This window comes from Osmia lignaria, chromosome 8 (assembly GCF_051020975.1).
Source record: "Osmia lignaria lignaria isolate PbOS001 chromosome 8, iyOsmLign1, whole genome shotgun sequence".
In the NCBI taxonomy this organism is placed as follows: domain Eukaryota; kingdom Metazoa; phylum Arthropoda; class Insecta; order Hymenoptera; family Megachilidae; genus Osmia; species Osmia lignaria.
Genome location: NC_135039.1, coordinates 13,268,614 through 13,294,521, shown reverse-complemented (window position 1 = coordinate 13,294,521; position 25,908 = coordinate 13,268,614). Strand labels below are relative to the sequence as shown.

Sequence of the window (25,908 nt, the reverse complement as noted above, 5' to 3'; positions counted from 1 at the left end):
CTGGAACCAGGGACAACTTTAGGTCTCAGTGATGCTTACGATATCTTGACGACGTTGACATGATGGTTCTCATTAGGAATACGGCGATTGTACAGCTCTTCAAGGGGTTGCGTCAGGTTGCCACTAAGCTCCTTGTACTCCCGGCTATTTCTGTCCGCATACTCGCGTCTATAGGGTTCACCGACTGTCAGGGTGATCCTGTAGTACTCTGTAAAACCATCCCCATTTTTGTAAACCTTGACGAATGTACTATCGACCCAATGTCAACAATAGCCTACTTCTGTTTCCCCTCGCAGAAGGATGATTATCAATGCCTCCATCAGTGGCACTGCCTTCGACTTCCCCAGAACCAGCCAGGTCCTCGTCGTCGGTATTCCCAAAGTCAGCTGGCTCTCTGCGACCCTCCGCTGTATTACCAATCTCGTTTTCCTGTTAAACGCAATGCAGTGGTTATAACATCCTAGACAAACGACAGATCTTCGATCGCTAACCTCATCGACGTCTTCATACTGATCTCCCCTTTCATGGACCAGTCTCTCCAGGTTGGCTGGTTCTTTAACACTGGACATTTTTGGCTCTGCTTCGCCGTCAGGTTCACCTGGCGGTGCATTTTCCAGCTCTTCCTCGGCGTTGTCTTCGTCTTGGTCTGCGGGAATCAAAGGGGGATCAGTTAAGGTGGAATAAAAATGAGGATGAACATCGACTGTGACGGGGTACCTGCTGTTGCCTCGGTAGTCGGCGCCGCTGTCGAGGATGCTGGCTGCAACCAGGAGAAGAGTCCTCTCTTTAATCGATGAAGCATCGACTCTTGCTGATGCGTCTCTATCAACGGAGCCTCGTTGAACGACTGCTTGCCATCCTGGTCGAAAACCAGGTCGTCGTTCTGCAAAGCAAACAGAGAAGCTTTCTATCATGCCTAGAATCTTACTTTACGTATTCGTCAAATGACGTCGATTCTCAATTACGGTGCACCCGGAGGACGTTCAACGAAAGAGGGAAGCTTGAGATAACGCAAACCGAAGCTGTTCCTGAGCATCCAACCTCTCCATCGCTACAAATCAGTCTGTATATCGGCGAGTGTGCTCACGTGCCGCTCATAAAGAACCAATTCTCACCTAAACACGCGATATAAATTCAGAATCGACCCGGCACCGCCGTGATTCGCAACAAGCTGGCCAGCATTCAACGAGTCACGGGTCAACGACGTCCCTCCACCCTCTTTCGAAGAGGTAGACGAGACTATTGGATGCGCGGGGAAATAAAGTATCGTTAGAGGAAGAAAACGGCTGACGAGCTTATGCAACGCGAATCGTGTATCGACGTTATTCCACGGTGCGGGGATACCAAACTGGATGGCTCCTCGGGGATCCTGCGTGACCCCACACGAATCAGAGGACGCTGAAGAGATATAAAGCGCACTTTCAGGATCGTTACCGTCCTAGTGTCCTATTTCGACGATGAATCGAGGGATACAGGATGGGACTGAATGATGTCGAGTTGAATTCTGGTAATTTAACTCGACCTAACTTCCGCAAAGGAACACCGAATCAGTGTTGCAAAAACTGATCCGCGGGAAAAAGCAACCATCTGGCGGATACGCTCAATAAAAGCTAATATTTAGCGTTTCGATGCAGCGTGCACGAAGAGATGCGCCTCGCGGTAGCACGTGACCGGAAGTACAGACGCGCTTTTCCTGCTCGTGCACCGCGTTAATGAAGCTTAAATCGGTCCAGACGGAACGTATTATTACGTTCACGCGTTCGTTTAAAGCATACGCGAAACGATCCACGAGTGTTCCATGTGTAGGAAAAGATACGGCGTGTATATACATTACGTAACCATAAACGATACGTCGTGGAGGATAATGGCACGACCTGACGCTCGTTAATTGTGATCTTAATCAATCCATAATTAGGAGCACGTGGGTACAGTTGCGGGCACGCGATAAACTCCGGGGGCACTCGAGCGCTCTACGGGCAATTTCGTGTGCACGTCTAATATAAACTGTTGAATTAGATCAGTATTGCGTCTGCTTTAATTAAGTCAGATTTGGACTTAAGTTAATTAACAGATAACGCTTTTTCAGTAAATCGCAGTTCATTCTTATCCGAAGCTGCATCCATCCGGCGTTCCGTGAAAAATCACGGAAACGTGGACACGCTCAAACAAGATAAATCCACGATAACTCGCGCCACGCATCCTGCAACGTTCGACGACTGTTTTCAGGCTCGTTACGTTCGTGACCTCTTCAACAACGTCGACATTTCTGCGCGAGATACGCTGAAAGGATTTTTCGGCCCTGCCAAAAGGAGGACGCAACGTTTTCAGAAACTCGTTGTTTCGCTCGAAGGGCTTCGAATAGACGCGTACCTCGGATGTTTCTTTCGGCGTTAAAAACTCATCGCGGCCATAAAAGTGCAACTTTTGGATATAAATATCATTATAATCGAAGAATCTAGGCGTGTCGATGAACCTGTTAAAGAGCATGAATCGTAAACGGTCGTAAAAGAGGAAAGAAAAGGGAAGAACGAAGTTAAAGGGGGGGGGAGGGCGGGTCGTATAGGGTGGCATGAACGAGCTTCCGAGACGAGACTTTGTTATTCCAGGCAAGTTTTACACGGGATTTCCCGGCTAAGTCCACTCTATGATCCTTTCACGACAACTACGTGCTCATACTTCGACAAAACAGCGGGGCCCACGGTGTCCGAAATCCTTAAAATGCATGGGAAATACGTGTCGGGGCAGGTTAAGTGGCCGGCAGGAAATTCGTCCTCGGAACTTTGAAGCTTCTCGGGGACAAACTTGCAGCCAAACACCGGCACCCACCTACCACATGCTGTCGGTCAATTTCATGCGACCTATAGACCTAACGCCTCTTTGATCCTCCCTTATTTGACTGCTTCGAACAGCGCCAGTGGTGCCCCCTACCAAACTTAACCTAACCTGACCCAACCTAAGTTAGATCAGTGGTACCCACATAGGACTGGGAATAAAGCAACGTGTAAAATAGATACATTTAATACTTGCTCTTAGATGCTAATAGCATTACTGTCGATGGTGCGACCTAACCTAGACGTCTTGGACGACTGATCGAGGTTAAGCACTGAATCATTTCAAGAGCCCTATATATCAATGCCGATGATATTTCGAAATCAGAAACCGCTTTTCGAACAGGCTGGACAGCGTAGGGCAGGAAAGTCCTGCGAGAAGGAGATTCAGCCGGGTGAACGAAGAAGGAAGAAAGGGGGTCATTAAACTCGGCGCAAAAATGAGTCCAGAGCGATGAGTCACCGGTCGTGGAGAACTGGTCCTGAAAAATAAGTCTCGCGCCTCTCCTCTGCTGTCTGTGTCGTTAAACCCAGTTTGCAGTTTGCCTGCACGTGTCGATTGCATAACACGACTGAAAACGCTTCGAAGCTGATGCAGTTCTCTCATTGACTTTTCATTACCCTGCCCCCCAAGTCGAGTATTTCAGAATATTTATCATAGATAAGAATGTGGACTTGATAAAGAGTCACTTGATCTATGATACATTGTAGAACACATATGGCTTTACAATAAACTAACATGTGTCTATATTTTCTTAGGCAGTCTGTTTGTTTGAGCTGTTGCAATGACACTAAGAAACTCTACTTAGCTGCATAATAAACATTCACTTCCTTTGGGCCTATAAGGCTTGTGACCCTAGGACACAGTTGCCTTGAAGAAGTATGTATATTAAGTCGCTTCAGTTAATCAATTAACCACTTCAGAATTATCCCCCCACAGTGTTCATCTCCCTTTATGCAGATGTCCAAATAACCAATCCTCCCACCAGTCCCTCTAAGTTCCTGTACACCATCCTAACCTAGGACAACATCAGTCTCCTGCAGCATTCACAGACACCTGTCTGACCCATCTAAACCGACCTAATCACAGGAAGATCAGCCAGTCCAGACGGTACCAGGTGAAATATGGAGGCTCTTGATCGGCCAGGATCAGGTCCGCCATCGCAGGAACGTCTTTCAAAGGTCAAGACCCGGCACGTTCCGCGAGGCGGAGAAGAAAGAAATCCCCCAATTCGAGAGACTTTCCTGGAGGGCTTCAACTTAACGAAAATATACGTTCATCGCGAGCAGACGAGCCTGCGAGAGAGGCAGAGGGCGCTGCCGGTAGAGGAGAGGACCAGGGCTGGCCGATCGTTCTTTGTCTTAAGCCGTGCTATATTAATGCGAAGAGCATGCCACGCGCGAGCAGACCGCGAGAGGAGGGTGAGCTAGGCGCGGAAAAGAGGGCCGTCGTCGTGCGGAATACTAAGGAGCGCGGAGAGCCGCAGCATAGGGGGCGCCTTTGCATTTTAACTGCCTCCATGGAGCGGCGACTTCTCCCTAAGGTGCCCGGAAACGTGGACAGGTATTTACCAGTCCTTTGCCCTGGGTGTTTAACCCAGGAAGGAGGAGGACGAGACTTTTGAGCTCATGATCCCTAATTTTAGGCTTATGATCAACTAGGACTTGCAGTTATTTCACAATAACTTCAGAGATTGTGTATTGAAGTCCAACGAGGCCATGATCTAAAATTTTGTACAATTCACCTTCATTTTTATCGTAACGCAACACGACCCTTCGGAATCGAATAGACAACGGCTCCCAAGGATGGTAACCTAAGAACTATAGTCACGTGTTGATTCCCAGGTCATAGAAAGAGGGAAGGGGATAAGATCCCGAAGCGGATCATCTTATATGAACTTTCATATCCCCCAGTGGGAGACAAGCACCGTTTGCAATCCTCTGAAAAGGGTGAAATTGCGGAAATCACGATGCTGCCGACTTCCCGAGAAAGAAACGTTCTGGCTCGCGAAAGAATCGGGCCTCGGGCTGCGATCTGCCAGTCACGCGTCACACATCGAAACTGCACGTTCTATTCCGGTAAGGGGGAAAAAACCGCGTAACGCTTCCGGCGCTACCGTCGGATGTCGATGAGGGTTTCAAGCGAACTGGCCTTTTCAATTGTCCCTCTCGTTCGTTCGCGATTGGGGAAGTATCAATTAGGCAATTTTTTAATCAGACACAATTGACGTAGTTCATTTGTATCATGGCATATCATTGTTGATGATTTCGTAGGATTTTTTAAGACTAGAATTTTTCACAATTTTTTCTGCATTTTCCAGCACCCCAAAATTTTTTTTCTGCATTTTCCAGAACTCAACAATTTCCCTTCGATTTTTCAAGATTCAATTTATAATTGGATCAATAAATATTCATCTAATTACTAACAGAAGACACTCCACAGAAGATAATCGTCCTCAATGAAAGAAATAGTGAATGAATGAATCGATCACAGACTAAAAAGGGCTCGTAACAGCGTCACAGGTTTGTTTTCAGAGCAAACAAGCAGGAATCTCTACACCCTACCTAAATACGTTGGTTAACCATTCTTGATTCTCTCTCTCTTCCACCCTCTTTTTGCACCCCATGCGGTTAGCCAGACAATTTTCCCCCATTTTCTCTGTTTCTCACCCCTTGGCTGAAACTCGAGGCGACTCGACAAATTAGAAAGCTCAGTCACCCACTTAGGGGCTTTTATTCTCTATCATCTTTTACCAATTTAGATTCTCCAAATTTTCAGATTTTTCCAAGACTCTCCAACACCTTTTTACGAGTTTTTCAAATATTTAAGCTTTCGCTTTTCTAAATTTACCCACATGAATAATAATTATTAGATTACAAAGAGTAAAGGTTATTATTACCAACAATTTTAGAACTTTTAAATTCCTCTCAATCTATCTTCTAATTAAACATCGAACCGATAGGACAAAAATAAATTTCATTGATTTATTCATCAAGACAATTACCATCAAACTTTCCCAATGAATAATTCATTATCAAAGATAATTACTGATTCAATATTAATTTTCTAATCTCATAAGTGGTCAGAAGGATGACGAACAATTCGAAAGTCTTCAAAAGCGTTCTATTCTGGATCAGAGGAAATGGGTCTCCCGATGGATTGTTTGCTTTTGCCAAACAAGCACACCCTCCCCCTTCTCTCGATACCAGGCCAAACCAGACCCCTACCAGCTCTTCTGTTACTTGTCATTCTTCTTCAAAAAGGGAAACCTTAAATCACAGGGATCTTTTATTCCAAAATATCTGCAAGGATTTATCGATGTTCTAACTGTCGTGTTTTCGTTTTTCAATGGCAGACACGGTTCCCCTTCAGAGTCAAAGAATGTTTTTAAAGACTTCAAGGCTTTCAAGCCCACTTTTTCAAGATTTACAGAGGCTAAGTGGACACGAGTCGCCTCTTTGGATCGGTCAGTATTGTTTTCAATGAAAACGATATTTTCAGCTCTGATCAAATAATGGGGGAGACACTTCAGACCCTGATCTTTCCTCTATTGTTCTCCAAAGATGAAAGTCATTGAACATTCACATTCACACCTGAGTGCCACTGAATTGGGTCAACAGTGGCCCTAAAAGGTTTTCATACGACATGTAATTTTACTTTGATAATGAAAAAGAAAAAAAAAGAGAAATTTTATGGTCGCTTAAAGCGTCGAAGATTACCAGAGAGGATTGATGTTCGGTGAGATTTAATGACTTAATAAAGTTGAGGAGCCAGTTTCTTCAAAGAGCACCTGGACGCGAAGAAAAGCATGAAAAACGACGGCATGCTCGTCACGTAGGTGATTCTTCTTCTTGTAACGAATTAATGAATGATGTAAGTTGATTCCCTGATATTCTCATTGAAGAATTTAAGAATCCTTATAAAATTTTCAAATTACCAAATGGTAGAGAATTTTTGGAAGACTGTAGTCTGATAATTAATTACTGAAAAACCACATCCTGTTAGCAACAAATCATTCAAATGGCCTTAATTTGAACGCCACATCCGTTCACGATCGAATTTCCCCCTCTACTGAGTTTAATACGTTATCTATGATTAAAATTAGGTAAAATATAAAACTGATTTAACCCACATCCTGAATAACGATAAAACAGTATTGTTCTCGTTTCAGAGGAAATAAAACGAGGTTTGCCTTTGATGTATCCTTTTTCTTTTCGTCCAGTCACCCTGTTCCATAAAACGCGTTAATCGACCAAATTTTAATGGTTTCAGGGTAAAGGATGGCTCTTTTCACGAGAACTAAGTTTTCGTTTGGCAGTTAAGCGAAGAGAAATTATAGTTACTGGAGAAATTAATTTGAAGTAACAAGTATCTGGAATTCTTTCGATAGCAGGCTCTGTTAAATTGCAAGTATTCGCTGACAGAGTGAAATAATCTTAGAACAGACAGAAAGAAAGCAACCGGTTTATTTCTGTACGAGAAATGGATTCGTGGCCGCGTAACACGCGCAATTACATCAGAAATAAAATTATAATTCAGCAGAGATTGCACAACCATACCCTACGGGCGAATATCGTCGCATTGACTTGTTAATTTCACTTTCTGGACTTTTGGACTCCATCGATTCAATGCATCCAACCATTCTTCATGAAAAAAAAACAAAAAAAACCGAGAGACAACCTTCGAATAAGCAACATTAAGGCTTTCAAGATTTCAATCTCTGCGTTTCCTGTCATTTTCTCAAGTGCCTTCCTCTGTCTCTTCATTTAGGCAATCAACGTGTGTGGCCTTCGATCAGCGTAGCTGGAAGTCGTTGAATAATTTATTCATCAACGATTAGGAAGCGTGGGAGGAATCGATTTGACCAGACACTTGAAAATCCATTTATATCACCTTATTTTAGTGGCAGGCTAATGAGGATGGTTATTAACAGAGACTTAATATATGAATCCCTAGATTTTCAAACTATAGGCAAGATTTATAAATTAAAAAATCAACTATGATATTTGGGATAATCAGTCAACCTCCAGCCACTCAAGCCTTAGGGCCCAAAGGACAAGGTCCTCCACGGGGGGCCAATTTTGAATTATGGATTAAAAAACGTAAAGATTTTCAACTATAGGCCATTAACAATCACAATAACTACTCCTGATCATCTCAGCTGAAAATGACCCCAATCAACTGTATAGGAATCACCTAAAGCCACCCAAGCCTCAGCACCCAAGGCACAAGGTCCTCCACAGGGGGGCAAACTTGAATTATAAATTAAAGAATTTAAAGACCTTCATCTATAGTCAATTAATAACTACAGCACCCTTACATGACCCTAATCAACAATAGAGGCATCACCTCTAACCATCTAAGCCTAAAGCACAAAGTCCTCCATAGAGGGACAAGCCTTGTTTATGCTTGAAAAAAATGAAATACAACTTAAAAGCTTCAAAGTACAGTAGCCAATCCTGATCGCCCCAGTCTGAAATCGAAGGCTAGAGAAAAAGAAAATCCAGGACGAGGCAGACGTTTTCAACGAGGTGATGCACAAAGAGGAATTTCCAGGGACTTTCGGTCACAAAGCAGCCAACAACCAGTGGGAACCACGATACGAGCAACGGTAGAGCAAATAGGTATGAAAAAGGAACGTGTATAGAAGGCATCCAGGTTCTGTGGGTGTGCGTCAAGCACCCTCGACAAACCCTCTACGCCTCTACCAGCCCGTCCACCCTCATTCCCTTCTCCAGTGGTAGAAAAGAGCGACGAAGAGAGGCTCCGTCGAGCAGCTTACCACGAAACTGCCCTAATAGTCCATTGTCTAGCATCCGAGCGACAAATCCTCGTTTCTATAGCTCACCGTCTTGATGACACGCGAGAATGTTTCCTCGCGACCCTTACGACCTACCAGGCGGACGAGTGTCGTTTAAAAGAATTGTTTCGATTATCGTTCCTGATGATCCGAAACTGTCATCGACGGTCTCGTTAGACCGGCTGCACCTGAAGAGTCGAAACCACGAACTAGGGTAATCGTTATTTCGAGACACTGGGTATTACTGTGAGAATGTCGTCTTCTGGCTCGTGACTCAATGACGGAGAAAGCACGTGGCAGAGAAACGCGATGACTCACTATCCAGAAATACACCATATACAGTTGGAGGAAGACACCGAATATTCGTTTTCGATAAATTTTCCTAATTTGCTAATTATCACCTAAACCCTGTTCCAGAAAACCAAAATGACTAAAAGGGGGAACTACCCAAGTGTTATACTCACTTATTAATGAAACTTTGCCAGCTTGTAGAGCTCGTCGCGCTGAACACGCCTATACCCCGTTTTGTAGGCAGACGGCTAATTGTTTAATAGATATTAATAATTAAAGTTAGTTACTACTTACATTGACAACTCGCAATCTAGAGATCCACGGTTCAAATCCTTGGTTCCCAAATTTTTTTTTTTAATGATAATTTGTCTCTTTTTGAATAACTATCACCTGAAAATTATCATAAAAAAAAAAAAAAAAAAAAAAAAAAAAAAAAAAAAAAACAGTGACCCGGGATTTGAACCGAGGACCTTCAGATTACGAGTCAGGTATTTAACCACAGAACAGATTCGTAACTTGCAAGTTAAAGGTCCTCGGTTCGTATCCTTGGTTCCCAAAAAAAATTTTTTTTTTTATGATAACTTTTATGTAATAGTTATTCAAAAACAGAAATTATCATTAAAAAAAAAAGAATGTTGGGAACCAAGGATTTCAACCGTGGATCTCTAGATTGCGAATTGTATGTGTGAGTTTGTCATACTTCAGAATGTAAGGAGTAACTAACTGTAATTGTTAATATCTTTTAAACAATTAACCGTCTGCCCCCAAACGGGGGTATAGGCGTGTTCAGCTCGACGAGCTCTACAAGCTGGCAAAGTTTCATTAATAAGTGAGTGTAACACTTGGATAGTTCTCCTTGTAAGAGATGATCCATAAATCTGATTAAATTTTCAGTGACACTGATGTTACGTTAACGACCCAAAGTGAGGAAAATTGAGGTGCTGGATTGAATTTTGAATCCTATAATGAGAGAATCCCCCATAACTAAACGGTGCAGGTAGTCGGCCCTTTGAGATTCTAATCGAAATGACAGCACGTGCCACGAGGTTTCACCGGTTCGTTCAAAGGATCCACGTGCTGTTATTTACCTGCTGCTCGATTAGGTGACCAAACGATGGCGCGTAACGAACCGTGGGTCGTTCGAAACTTTGACATACCTGTTACAGGATTGTCTGTGATCAAGAAATCACTGGGGAAAAGATAATCGACCGGCTCGAACACGTTTCTTCGCGGTCGGTTACGTCAGCTGCTGTTTATTCTCCTTTGTGGATTCCGACAGAAAGAGATGTTCGGACACGAGAGCATGTGGAACAAGCATATTGAACGAGCCCAGTTGAATTATCCCGTATTCTCGTTTGACCAGACTTTGTTATCTGACTCGATTACGCACGGAATATTTTATTATCATTGAATGATGTCAGAGATGACGTAAGAGAATCTTTGACCCCTTTGCGAAAGGAGAACGACACTCATTTTTTGTTCGTTCAATATTTAATTTTCAATTGTTTCGAACGGTTAAACAATCATTATCGAATAATTAAAATGGTCTATCTCGTCCTTCGCTCGTCAGAGATTTAATATTTTGAAAGAAGGAGGGAGGGAGCTCCCTTAATACGTTTAACCAGCTGGTATATTCGAAACTCGTGTTCCATTAATTCCTCCACGGATTCCTTAACGCGGTTGAATTCGCAAGCGTACATTTTCGCCGTAATCAATCGCTGATGAGCCCCGGTAATGACGATCGGCAACCGGGGGGCCGGAAGTGTTGCATGGAAAACGTTAGGATAATCGGCGGTAAATTGGAAACCCGATCACTTTGGATTATTAGGTTCGTTTGTGGGCTGGCCAACTATCGCGAAGTCGGTAAATTACACGTTCCCGTTGCCTTCCACTTTCTATTTTACACGTGTTCTTCCTGTTCATTATCGGCGGAGGATTATTCAGGAGAAAACTCGCCACGTTCTGTCTCATTAATATTTCTACGTTTATCCGATTATCCTTTCGGTCCTTAAGAATCCTTAAGAATAGCAGATGGTATCGATGGATTAAAGTAATTTTGCGAGCTCGAATCGCTCAGATTCGAAGGAACGGATGATAAATCCTTGGAATAAACGCGTAATGCCAGGGTCACGCGTGGTCGTTTCCTCGGAACATTATCGCGCATCCGTTCTCCTTCGTGTCAAACAATTCCATTTGTTATTGCACTAAACGTTTCACGAGTTCCATCAACATTTCCCCCTGGTCCATAAATATCCAGCTAAATTGTCTTTTCCATCGACAGATATATGGAGCATGAAATCATGTTTATTCTGATGTTTGACCAAGTTTGAATTGGCCAAAGTTCAAGGAATTCCATTTTTGTTTAATTAATTTTGCTCTAGAATCCTAATTAGTCTAAATTTCATTTGAATTGGTGTTGTAAGATGTTTGACTAAATTTGAATTAATCAAAATGCAAATAATTCTATTTCTATTTAATTAATTTAGCTCTAGAATCCTAATTAGTCCAATTTACCTAAAGAGCTTCATTGAAATTGATGTTTGCAGATGTTTGACCAACTTTGAATTAACGAAAGTACAAATAATTCTATTTCCATTTAATTAATTTAGCTCTAGAATCCTAATTAGTCCAATTTACCTAAAGAGCTTCATTGAAATTGATGTTTGGAGATGTTTGACCAACTTTGAATTAACGAAAGTACAAATAATTTTATTTTTATTCAACTAATTTTGCTCAAGAATCCTAATTACTCCAATTTACCTAAAAAGCTTCGTTGAAATTGATGTTTTGAGATGTTTGACCAAGTTTGATGTGGCTATTTGATCATCTGTCCGATTCAAGGAATTGTACAAGCAGAAACTGTGATCGAATCAAGGTGGAGAACAAGCCTCACCTTGTGTGGCCGGGACAGTGGGCTCGATTCAATGAACCACGAACAAGGATATAGAGGTTTCTTTCTCTTCGAACTTAATCTCCATGCAAGAACCATTTCCTTCCTGTGATTCGTCGCTTGTCCAAGTGTAACCCACTTTTGTTTTCTCGCCGTTTATCTGCGTCCGTGTTTGACAAGATACTCCGAACGAAATAAAAAACGTTTCATTTCCTTCGCGTACCATGTTCACGGCCGAGATTCAGACATCGAGGAAAGGAAAGTGTCCGTCTGGCCAATGCTGGATTTCGAGAGCAACCGTAAATGGCCAGATTATGCATCGGCAGATGATGAAACATGTCCTCCGCTTTCTCCGATGATGAATCGGAGTATCGCACGAGGACGATTGCACAATCTGACACGATTATCTGTTCCTTAGGGAGATGGGAGGAGAGACAGATAGAGGTTTATCTATGATAAAGATCCTCTAGGATCTCCAAATAGCAAAATTCTTCGAGTCTATTGTGATGTCTTTGGTAATTACCTAAGGAGGCTCTAGGAGGTGCTGGGTGCTCCTTTAAGGAGGGATCCAAAATGATAGTGGAAGACTATCTATAGCAATGGAGTGTTATCTAAATATTCTAAAGGCTTGAAATAACAAATTTCTGTAAACCTAATTTTGATTAATCAACCTAGTGGGCTCTGGGACCAATAGGGTGCTCCCTTAAGGAGGGGCCCAAAATGATAGAAGAAGATTATTTATAGTGATGGGATGCTTGGCAAATGCTCTGGAATCTCCAAATAGCAAAATTTCTCAAGTCTATTATGATGTCTTAGATAACTACCTAAGAGGGCCCTAGTAGGTGCTAGGTGCTCCTTTAAGGAGGGATCCAAAATGATAGTAGAAGACTATTTATAGCAATGGGGTGTTATCTATATATTCTAAAGGCTTGAAATAACAAATTTCTGTAAATCTAATTTTGATTAATCAACCTAGTGGTCTCTGGGACCAATAGGGTGCTCCCTTATGAAAATGTAGAGGCTCCCAAGGAGACAGTAGATGCCTAGCCATGAAGATAGCTATTTCTGATGAAACTTCAAAACCATTCACCGGAAAATGGAACAACAGCAAAGCCTATTCGACAGAATGAATAAACGCAAAGCAAATATATCCTAAGGAAAGCATGTCGCGTCATGGGTCGATTATAGATTTTGAACAGCTCTCAAACTTAGGCATTTCATCAGCTTTCAGAGTAAAGGCTCTTATTTAATATGCTCCAGAGAGGTTCTGTGGTATTTTCAAGCAAGTCAACTATGCTTCTTTCATTCATTACTTTAATCTCCCTTTTTTTTCTTTGCCAAAATAAGATCTGCTTCATGGAAAGGTCAGTCAAGTATGTAAATGGGGTCAAACTCCAACAAACATGTTTTTATCATTCCAAACATGATAAAAGAGTGCATTGATATAATATGAATATTTATTTTGTTGAAATTTAATGTGTTAAATTCGGTTGCTTCTTCAAAGCACTTATTCGACGAGGCAAAAATAGAACACATCATGGATTATCTTCAGCACAGCTGACGAATCGACAGTCAATTACGTTATTTGTCAGAGTAACCATTGATAAATCGTTATCTACGGCAGTCCAGACACGAGCCTCCCTTTAATCATTATCGCGACCGTAGTGGGAAAGAAAATTATAATGATCACCCTGAACGATTAGTCTCGTGGCGGACTAATTGACCGAGTTGAGTTCACTCCTTGAACTGGAACGACGTTTGTTGCATATTTTACATCAGCCATATCGTCGTAAGTGTGTATTTATAGAGGCTCACCCGGTCTCTGTCTCTCTCTTTCTCCTGGGAGCTTGAACAACAGAAAGTTTTTCGGCGGAACGAGTGACGAAATTGATGAAAATAGCCAACGCACCAGGGCCCGCCTCGGAGTTTCAATTTTTTCTTTTTTTATTATACCTTCCCGCCTTTCTTTCACTTCGTCGCCCTACTTGCACCGTTTTCTTCGTGTTTGATCGTCTGCGCCATTTCACGGGGGTCTTTCGAAGGTTTCATCCCGACCGTCCGACAAATGCACCGGATCGACAATCGTTCGAAATAGAATTTCTTATTTATCCCTTCTATTCTCGAACGGTACAAAGGAAATCGAATGGCATTTCATAGCTTGGTTGAAATTAGTAAGTTCAGAGACCTGCGGATAGGAGAGCCAGCAGTAACCTGTTTTATGGACACTTCAAACGAGCTTACCAGTATTTCGAATTCGTTTACGGAACGTTTTAAGAATACCAGGGGCTCGTTAACGATATCCAGATCTCTGTACTCTCTGTACGTGAGGATGATAATAAAAGAAGATATAAACAAAGGCCTATTCGCGATATGAATACATTTCAGCGATGTGTATGTCAAAGTAAACGTGTCGCGCTGAAAGTTTTGAGAATTCCCTAACCGAGTCCCCTATAGTCATCCAGGAGGTGCTGGGGGGGAAAGTAATAAAAAATGAATATCTCCAAGCTGTGCGGGATTAAAAATTGAAGTTATAAAAAGAACATCAGAAGCCTACGTCGGTTTACACACTCGATCTAGATTTCACTGTTGTGATCCAGGTCGAATCCTCCTGGGATTCATCCCCGGGAAAGTATCAGTTGGCGGAACGAGGCGGTGAATAAAAGGAAAAGAAAAGAAAAAAAATAAATAAAAGAAGACGAAAATTACGAGGCGGGAAACAAAAGGGATGAAATTTGATTCATCCCGCTCGACCTGGCCGCACAAAAGGCCAGACACACGGATACAAACAGCGGCAGCCGGAATCGCGTGGCCGCAGACGGGGTCGGGAAGGGACGTGTACGGTAATCGTCGTTAACACCTGCAATTAACTTTGACGCGGCTCGGAATGTGGGACGCGAGCGACCCAAATACCCAAGTCGTTGGTGTACGAGGCGGAGAACAAAAAACTCGCAATTTTTCCAGCGGATTTTTCACACCTCCATTCAGACGTTTCCAATTATTGTACAGCGGGTGTTTGTGCGAGTGGCTGTGGCTGTGCCGCGACCGCCAACCACCGAGCCATCCATTGTTTCGTTTTCGTTTGACCCAAGACGATTTCCGGCGTTATTCAAAAGGTTTAAGAATCGAGGAAAACTTTTTGAATTTTACCCCTCGCTGCTAGCTGCTGCCGGCGGATGCCTTTGAGCTTAAAAGTTTCGCTCTGGCCGAGTTTGTTCCGAGTAACAAGCTTGCATGATGATTCAACCGGCACGCGAATTTCTTGGCCGGATGATGGAGGTCAATTAACGTGCGCCAGTCTGCGCTTCGAATTGAATCATGCTCGACCGTTGCCTCCTAAGGGCCCAAATGTTTTTGGACATGTCTGTCGGTTTTAGTTGATTCGAGTTTTATTTTTTCTTTGGCAATTTTTCTGGTTGTCAAATGTGTATCTATTATCACTGTCAACGGCCTGAGGTGGATAGATTTGGTTAAGGTATCAGTAAGATCACTCGAAGGGTCAAGCTAAGTGGAGCGCGGCTTTCACAAAGATGGGTTACCGCATGCCGTTGACAGCGGGGAAAGAGGTTTTAAATGAACAAAGAAAGGGCCCAAGGGCAGAATTATTAAGGACTAAAAGGGCGCAACGAAATAAAAACAAAGGGAAAAGGAATATGTCGAATTTGAAAAAAAAAAAATGTTGGATTGATGTCCATCCAGGGGTTCAGCAAAATTCCCCTACCCCTGGTAAAAGGAGTATATAAAAAACTCTGAATTGATCTAAAATTAACCTTCTACCCATTCCAAAAGGGCACATAAAAGAAAACAAAAAGAAAAAACGGGGAAAGGAATTTAGAATTTAAAAAAAATGGTTCAGCAGGCAAAAAGTAAAAAACTTAACTGAACCCAATAAACCTCCTACATCCATCCATACTACCGATTCCATCATTCTCATTAGAATCTTTCCAGTAGAAAAATGTCAAACAGAATTAATTAAATTGGCCAGCAATGAACCAGTGATTCGACGTCAATCCCAGTTCCTCCCGTTCATTACACGTACCCCTTGCACTCGCGATGTAGCAGCAACAGGGTGCGGAGAAAATAAAGGGCATGTATAGGGGGTTGATCGTCTGGTGCGGTTAGCCGTGTCGTTCCTCGAATCGTATGCATCGTTTGCTCGAACGAACGCTTCAGTTAAAGTCTCTGGCAAGCAGACATCATTACGAGACAGGGACAGAACGTTTGAAATTTATTCAACACTGGGGGAGAGACCATAGGCTGTATTCGCGGGTGGATGCACGACTCGTCATCCTCCCGGCTGGTTGGCCTGGTCTTTTTGAAAAACCACATTCCCGATACCCTCGGCCCAGGTTACGCGCGTGTGTGCATTCACGCACACGTGTACAAACACCGGGGGGATGAGCAGACACTATTGAAACGACGTGCGTGCGCTCATTAACGCGCGATGAGATCGGAAGAACTTGGCGACGTCTGATACTGTTACGATACCGCGTTATCTACCAACGGGTTGCGATGTCTAGCGATGGCTGTAACCCGTTCGCGATTAAAATAGAAATTGAACAAAAAGTTTTTAGGTTAGTTTGTTTTTTTAGAGTATTTCACCTATAAATTAAAAATTATGAACTATAACCGTTAATCTACAAGATCCATAAAGTATAACCTGCAATATATACTATACCTAACCTCGACGGATAAAAACAATATATGGCAAGAACATAACGCTATTTCAACAGGCAGTATTGTCCTTGTTCGTAATCACCAGTATAATTACCTGAATTACCCAGGAAACAGAAAAGATCAATCCAAGCAAAAAATCAATAATTACAATAATTGCAGTGGACAAGATAAAGTTACGACATGGCTCTTAATAAAGCAGATACATTGTAGGAATAAGAAATATTCATACGCACAACCGGTTTTTCACTCATCAGTGAATCGTAACAGGTCTAATATTGGAAACCGATGGACAAAATCTTGAAGATATTTGCTCGAGGTCAAGTGAAAACGTGTGAACGAGCCGACAAATAGCGACACAAATTTGTCCAATTACGTAATTACGTCCTAAACGTTCATAAGTTATTCCTGAGCATGAATGGACGGTAAAATTACCTGGCGCCTTTGAGCTGAGGAATTTCAGTGACTCATGTAAGTCAATATAGTAACTCATGTATTTAACATTTTTATTATTGCATATTTTGCTGAGCAATCCGAGTATTAAGTAAGATATTATGGAACGATTTCTCGAAGTCTATCGTGGGTGTTTCACACTAGATCTACGGCCTTCGACCACTAGATTGCTAATTGATAATTAATATTTGATATTCAATCGAAATGAAATTTCATCGTTACCACTATTTTTCTCAGATCCTTGATCGACACGGGCGCGTTTCGAAGCCCTCGCTAGGGATACTTAAAATATGCGAGGCGCGCTAAGTGTTTCAGCAAGAAATCAACCTTGCGGTCATCCAATTAGATCCGTTCGAGGCTCGAGCATTTACTTATGGATTAGCGGTGATGCATCAAAGGCAACAGTTCGAATAAAACGCTTTGCATATCAAGCGATTATTCGTTCCCGTTGCATAACACCGATCGCTATACCGCGATAAAAGAATATCGTAATCTAATTCGCGAGAGGTTGAAAAAAAATGAAAGTAGCATTATAAAAGGATAAAAATTTGTATTCGGCCATATCTCGAAATTTAATATAGCGAAAATTATGTCATCGTTGCGGAATCGTTTATTCGAGCAGCCAATCGACGTTTACATCGTTAAAGAGAAACCACTAACAGAAGGAACGGTTTATGTCTTTAATTCATATATCTATTTCCAAGTCTGACGTTAACACGTCGTTCGATACAGAAAGGTATTCACTGAATCACGATGGCAAACGTAACCGTTCTTGTAATTGTGTACTTTGCCCGCAATGTGCGAATTATTTCGCGATATTTACTTTGCTTATCAGTTCTAGCTGCTAACAGAAATACGAAACCCGTTAACACCTTTACGACGGACCATGGAGAAAGGCCCATTTTCAGAATACCTATCGAATTTCACGTGTAAGTTAATATCTGTGTCGATGGTTAAATACTCAGCTTAGATTGAACATCTAGTAGCTAGTTAGTGAGATCAGCAATCAACCAGATGATCATAAATCTTTCCAAGCCTGATTAAATTCATCGCACGACATTTGAGCATACCAAATATTAAAATCATCGGTTAGCTCATTACTAAATTTAGTACCGAGTATCGCGCAAGAAACATTGTAGCGACCTTATCAATCCAACAATAAGCGTTACGACGTTCATTGAGAAGTCAACATGACTATGCATATGCATTTTCATTCATTCTCAATGCACGTCATAATGCATCCATTTTTCGCGTTACAAAGTGACGCAACGACCCCGTTTAGAGATTGCCTTTAATCATTGAGATGCAGTCAGTGTTCTGTCTTGCAAATGATAGATCAATTCCAGCGGTATGCTTATTTCAATTCAAAGATTCAACTTTTCAATAAATAAGATCAAGAATGCCTTTAATGCAGCATTGGATTAAGATTTCTACTTTATTATTATTATATATTAATAATTTGTCATTATTTAATGAAAAACAGTTGAATTAATAATTTATCAAAGTGAAAGACAGGATAGAACGATTGAAAAACGGAGGTCGTAACCCTGCCCGACGCTTCTCATTAACAGTCCCCGATGGTAATTACTCGGAACGCAGCCGGACTCCATCTCTCGAACTTGTACCGTCACGAATTAACGATAATTAACGCGCTTCTTGCGCACCGATCGACGACTTGTCTGTCGCTTCCTTTTCATCCACGTTTCTCGCTAATCGTCTTTGTTAAGATTCGATCCACGTGTAACTATTCGCCAACAAAATTGAAATCCTATGAAATTCTCTACTTCTTTCTGTACTTCTAACCCTTAGAACTAAATATCAGAGATTTTAAAAGTATTTGATGAGGTTAAATCAAGTGAGTACCGAATAAAAGCTTCAATTATTATGGAAAATATCTTGTTGGTAGTATAATTTAAGATTTAATCATTAATAATACCGGTATTCAGTAGTCGGATACCGGTACTCAGCTAGAGTACAATGCTTTGGTATCGATGGCCGATAGATTACATCTTAATTTGCCTTTGTAATGTTTGAGTACAGGTATTTATTAATAATCTAACTTAATAGTACTGGTATTCATTATTCACATGTCAGTACTCAATCAAAGTACTATGCTTTAATGTTGATGGATGATCGAATAGTATATAATTTGACTTAATAATCCTTGGATACTGGTATTTATTAGTATTAAATCTAACTTAATACCAGTACTCACCGTGTACAGTATCTACTACTTAATACCAAATACAAAAATTTACCGACCACCAATATATTTCAGTACCCAGCTGAAATAACTTCAAAATTAAAAGGCAATCACCAACTTTCAGCTGAACAATTCGTACCGATACATTGTATTTTCTCGATTACGCAACGAATATGTACAGCTCGTTCAATAAAAGAGATATGTAAATTACTAACTGCAGCGTACGCCCGCGGCGATAATTCATTGAAAAAAAAAAAGACAATCAAAATAGGACACTAGGCGTATGAGTTCGATTCTCCCATGTATCATTTCTATTTAAAAAAACAGAACTCTGAAGAAGAAAGGAGGTTAATTTCGAATCGAGAATTGCAAGAAGCAAGGGAACGATTGTTCTTATCGCGTTTAACAATACGACCTTGATTCTTCGATCGTTTTATCGCAACGAGCCTTTAGTTACGCACACTTGCATCTAAAATTAACCGATTTCTGATATGTACGCTCCTTGATATACTAAGTGGTTCAAATGAAACGTAACTTCTAAACACTTTTTAATTGTTGAATTTGATGAACCTTTGAAAAATTAATATACCCTGTGAAATGATTAATTTAAAATATTTTAGTCAGTGTATAGGACAGTAGAAATTTTTGAAGGAAATTAAAAACAATTTTAATTCATCATAGATTTATGATCGACCACTGAAGTCTAATTGGGAAAAATAGGTGGTATTCTGCTAGTTATCAGCTAGCTTATCAGCTGGCTGGCGGTGAGCTGATGTTCCATTTCCGTTTTGTTTACACGCCTTGTTAAATGCTTTTCGAATTGAAGACAATAAGTTTCTTTTCGATAACGATAACCGGAGGACGATGCACGCGAAAACTGCTCGGGAACAACGGAGGTGTCAATAAATTTCCCTTCCTTATCATTTGGTCGTAAATCAGTCCTTTAGTGAACCGATGAAGCATGGAACCATAATGGTTGGCCATGCGTGTTGTGAGCTGAGAAAATTCTGGGAAAAATTGTAGAAAAAGTATAATTGAATTTTAATTATTTCTTCTTGGTAGGAGATTCTTTTAAATTATTACAATTTTCTCATTTTTCTTTGTCGCTCGATGCACCAAGGTTTCGTACCGATCGTTGGTGAAGAGGTCGATTTCCAGAAATACTCTGACAAACAGCCTAATCGAGACATTTTAGAGGGACGACAAACCTGAATAGCGACTGATTAGAATCGTAGAGGCTGTTGTCCCTAAGAGCAGTGCAGTTATCGCGTCGCTAAAGTGCCTCTAAATCACTTTCCTCTACTGTGTACAGGGTGTTCGTATTAACTTGTCACAGTACTGTTATTCAAGAACCGAAGGCACAGAAAATAATTGTGCAGAATACAAATTTCTGCTATTGGAGTGCCAAGAATTCCCAAGTGATATGCTATTAGAGTGCCAAGAATTGATAACTAATATGCTATTGGAGTGCCAAGTTATATGCTATTAAAATGAAAAGAATTCCTGAGTGATATGATATTAACCCATTTGCTACCACGATCTCCAAATGAGGATTTTTTTTATCACTTGCAATAGGATTATATTAAATAAAATGTTAAATAAAAATATGAAAAATAAAAATTTGGCAGTTAATGGGTTAAAATGCCAAGAATTCATAATTGGTATGATAACAGAGTGCCAAGAATTTGTAGAGTGCTAAATTTTACAGCTGATATGCTATTAGAGTGCAAAGAATGAACAAATTACCAAAAAAATAATACATAATTATCATACTATGATAACCTTTATCAGCAAAGAACAACATAATAAAAAAGGCAAACATTGGAATCACTGATTTCTATAAAATGATGACTAATCGAAATCTAATTTAATAAAAAAATAGAAAATGTTTGATATCAAGGTTTCGCATGATGCTTCGCAATAGCTCATGTTAACCTTTGATAAGAACAGAATTCCTAGCTTCGTTAATCTACCAAACTGTTTGATCAAACCGACATTCAGTTCTCCAGATGATAAGGATTATATTTCTGATACGTTTTTTGAATGATTCTTTTCCCTTCTTTTTTTAATTTACCACACTATTCCAGGCAATCAGTCAGTGAAATTCAGTCATCAATTAAACTTAAATGATAAATGAATTTCAGGTTGAAAGGAGATAAAAAAATTCCGAAGAAATGATGAGCACAACTTCTGTTCCATTTCCTAAAATAATGTGACATTAATGGAAAAAAGATAACGCATGGATGAATCATACCATGTTCGTATCAAACTCGGTTAATTACCACATTTTACACAATTTACAGATCATTAATTTTGTAATTGTATCCTGTAAATGAGTAAGAATTTTATTGTATTTTAAAAAAATTTCTATTTGTAATTTAATAATTATTTTACTTTCTATTGACTTTTTATTAATTATCTTGATCCTTGAATTTCACTGTTTGAGTTACCAAGCGAAGTGAAATGTATGAAAAAATTTGATATCAAGATCAATTTCATGCAAGGCACATTTCTTTCACTTTAATTGCCAAACATCTGGCGATTCCACTTTTTAAAGTAAGCATGACGTAAGGCTTGCTAAAAATTGCGAAAACAGCGTGCATCCCATAAACTGGATCCCAGCCATAAATCTCCAAGTAACAGGCCCCCGTCTCAAAGAACACTGGTACATATTTTTTTTCTATTTATCTTCCCTCAACCAAGGTCCAGCGATTTTGTTTAAAACGAACACGATTTGCAGTCTGGGATCGCGTAAACGTTCGCCAATTCGACAATAAACAGAGTCAAAAATATTTCAAAGGGTTCTCCGTTCGTACCGCAAATTTTATAAAAAAATGTTATTCTTTATGGATTCTGAGAAAAAAATCTATTCGTTTGAATTGTTAAAGATTTATGGAAAAATGTTGATTTTATTTTTAAAAACACAATGAAACAAGAGGACATAGCAAAAACAATCAGGATTATTGTAAACTATTGTATATAAATCTTTGAATATTTCTTTTTTTTTTATTTTTTGGCAAATTCGAGAAGAAGGATCAAGAATACGGGTAGACGCTGCATTATTCAAGCCCTATGAATCTGAGATTCGAACCGATCCAAGTCACGAAGCTTAGCCCTTTCCAGATTGCCCTGACAAAATTCGTGCGTGCAAAGGAAGAAGATTCTTGGCAACAATAAGACGACCAGGATCGTGGCAGTGAATCTGCGAACAGATACCTCGCTCACACCTGATCTCTAATTTACTATGCACTCATGAGGATGGTAGACTCGTTTCCAGCTTACTAAAATCTGGAATATAAGGATGCTACCTGATTAGGAAGTTGGACAGTAGATTATTATATTGAGCGTTAGATAAATTATGTATTTAGATTGATGAGTACATAAGGAATTAGGTATTTAGGGTGCTAAGTACTTAGGAAATTAGATCCTAGAGTGAGAAGTAATGTGCCTAGGGATTTAGAGTGCTAGGTAATTGGGTACCTAGGGATTTAGAGTGCTGTGTAATCAGATACCTAGGGATTAAGAATGCCAAGCAATTGGATATCTAGGGATTTAGAGTGCTAGGCAATTGAATATCTAGGGAATTAGAGTGCTAGGTAATTGGGTGCCTGGGGATTTAGAGTGCGGTGTAATTGGATACCTAGGGGTTAAGAGTGCCAAGTGATTCGATATCTAGGGATTTAGAGTGCTGGGCAATTAGATATCTAGGGAATTGGGTGGCTGGGGATTTAGAGTGCAGTGTAATTGGATACCCGGGGATTAAGAGTGCCAAGTAATTCGATATCTAGGGATTTTGAATGCCAAGTAATTAGATATCTAGTGAATTAGAGTGCTAGGTAATTGGATATCTAAGAATTCAGAATACTAGAGATTTAGAGTACTGACCAATTAAGTGATGGTATTCAAATTGCAACGTATACTAAAATATTCACCTACTGGGATAATTAAGATAACAGAATGAAAAAAAAAATCTTGAGTCCTATTTATGCTCTTATCTATAATCAGTAATTTGTTAACTGACAAATTAATAAAATTGACTTATAACGAAATTAAAATTGACAGATTAGATAAGATAGAGTTTAAATGGAATATATCCAGTGTCAAACGTAGATAGACAGTTCTAAAATCTTCTTTTTCACTGACCTATTCAACTTTTCCATCAAGTAATTTTAATATAGAAATGAGGTATATGCAGTTCGATTGTCATACATCAAACTGGCCTTATTAACCGAAGAATTACTGGCCCATTAGTGGAAAGAAGCACGTAATCGAACCAGGGCAATTGCTAATTATCGTTCGTTTGATTGCCTCTATCGTCCACTGTCTTCATTTCTTTTTCATTAACGTATTCTGATATTACCTAAACATCCAAGACAAAGAAAGTGTCTTACGCAATGGTGTGTCTGAAGTGTTTGCTATGAATTAAAACTCCTTAGCTGTGTGTACTCACTATGGACTTGTCTAGTATTCCTAACTATCTAATTATCTAATTACACAGTACCCTAATTCCTAGGTATCCAAATACCTAATATCTTAAGCCTTTGGGCACCCAATTACTCAACACCCCAAATTCTTAGGTATCCAAATACTCAGCAGTCCAAATTCCTAAATATCTAAATACCTAGCACCCTAAGTCCTTGGGCACCCAAATACTCAACACCCCAAACTCTTATTCAAATACCAAGCACCTAAAATACCCACATACTTAGGCACCTAAACACCCAGTACCGGAAGTTCCTAAACTCAATTAACACAGATCTCGACACCTCCAAGACAGACAACTGTCCACCGATCCCTGTTGCTAAGTCCCAAAGGAAAGCACACTAACAAAGAGTCCCTGGATACCCAGCTCGGTCGGGTATTAAGATTCGATGTCACGAGGAGGGTTAACAGAGAAAAAGACGAAAAAATTGGGAGGAGACGTCGGAATAGTCGCGTTCTGGAACGCGTGGGCGTCTGAAACTGGTTTCCAACATCTTGTGCCGGTCGTAAGAAGGGCTCGAACCAAAATGAAAGACTACGGGTTGCACGGATACCGATGCGAATCTTATTCCGAATGTCCAATTCGACTTTCCTTCGTTTGTCTGAACGACGAAGAATATTTATGGACAATCCTGAGAAGACTATATCCTGCAGCCTTGTATCCTGTCCCTATCAAAATGGAGAATTCTGCAATGAGATCTCGAAGTCGTAAACCGGCTGGATACTTCGCTAAGACTGGTTGAATATTTGGTGATGAGTCAACTTTTAAATGAACCTGTTTTCAGTTAAATACACAAGAGACCTAGCTGAATAGAAATGCTAAGTACTGAGGAATAGTTATAACTGAGTACAGCTACTTAGCTACTTAGCCTCGATAACATACTTAAGTCGAAAGAAATAGAAGGCTAAAGTTTCACTGAATTCAGAAATAACCGAATCAGATTCAGGCCAGTATGGATAACCAAATGAAAAGGAACGAACGAAGTGGCAAGAGGATTATGTAAACCGGTATTTAACAGAGATCTAATCCAGATCTTCAGGTTAAATATAACTCGATGATTTCGCCTAATCGTATCGTTAGCCGATCAGAAATCTCAAGATAGCGAAAACGAAGAGGCTGTAGGTAGCCCGGTCGCGGCGCGATCGTTGTCTGAACATACTGTTCGATCAGGTTAACTATTCCTGGCACGGAATCGTTTCGAGACGTCGAATCTCACGTACGGGACGTATCTTACGCATTACCTCTTTGTTTAACCACTTGTCAGGGTACCGGTGTTATCTCGACAAAACCAAACGACCAGCGAAGCAACGTTGCCAGAGTAATTCTTAGGAAATGTACATATACGTCGAATGGTCATTCTGTTGAGATCACTTACTTCATCTGTCATTCTGGGTACTTGGATCCTTAGATACTTGGAGAGTTAGGTATTCGGTGCCTAGGGGTTTGGGATGCTAGGTAAATTGGATGTCTGGGAATTTCAGGTATAGGGTATTTAGATGCCTAAGGAGTTGGACTGGTGGGTGTCTGAGTACTTAGGAACTTATGGTGCCAAATGGGTGCCTAAGGATTTAGAGTATTAGGTAAATTGAGTTTTTAGGAATTTGGGATTCTGGGTACTTAGATACCTAGGAACTTGGAGGGCTAGGTAGATCCCTAAGATATTTGAGTGCTGGGTATTTGGATCCTCAGGAACTTGGAGTGTCAGGTACGTGCCTAAGGATTTGGAACCTTGGGTATTCGAGTGCTGGGTAAATTGAGTTTTTAGGAATTTGGGACTCTGGGTATTTAGATACCTAGGAACTTGGAGGGCTAGGTAGATCCCTAAGATATTTGAGTGCTGGGTATTTGGATCCTCAGGAACTTGGGGTATCAGGTACGTGCTTAAGGATTTGGAACCCTGGGTATTCGAGTGCTGGGTAAATTGAGTTTCTAGAAATTTGAGATGCTGGGTATTTAGATACTTAGAAATTTGGATTGCTGTGTATTTGAATGCCTAGAAATTTGAAGTGCTATTAGATACCTGAGGATTTTGGATTCTACATATTTAGAAATCTATAATTTATTGAAATGGCAGTTGGTATTGTGTTATTTCTTAAAAATTTCGGTAAGAATTCAAGAAAGATTCTCCCAACCTCGATTAAGGCATCAGAACAGAGGAATAAATCCAACCGAAAGGTCACAATATCTGCAAAGTCGTTGGAGCATCGACTTCAATATAAATTCTCGGAATCATAAGGTGTCGCAAATCCACGAGAAATTCGAAAAACGAGGAGAAGTAACCAATGCGG

General features: G+C 40.5%; 1 protein-coding gene across 20 annotated transcripts in view; it reads right to left on the bottom strand.

Annotated features, from left to right (window-relative positions):
* The window catches only part of trol (terribly reduced optic lobes), a 103,815-nt gene that overhangs the window by 68,348 nt on the left and 9,559 nt on the right, over positions 1-25,908 (bottom strand). For all 20 annotated transcript variants that reach the window (XM_034329396.2, XM_034329405.2, XM_034329397.2 and 17 more), the window contains 4 exons: positions 718-883; positions 492-646; positions 279-429; positions 40-208 (listed from right to left, as the gene is read on the bottom strand). In XM_034329396.2, the coding sequence (XP_034185287.1) occupies positions 40-208; positions 279-429; positions 492-646; positions 718-883 (641 nt within the window). The remainder of the gene's footprint in view (positions 1-39; positions 209-278; positions 430-491; positions 647-717; positions 884-25,908) is intronic.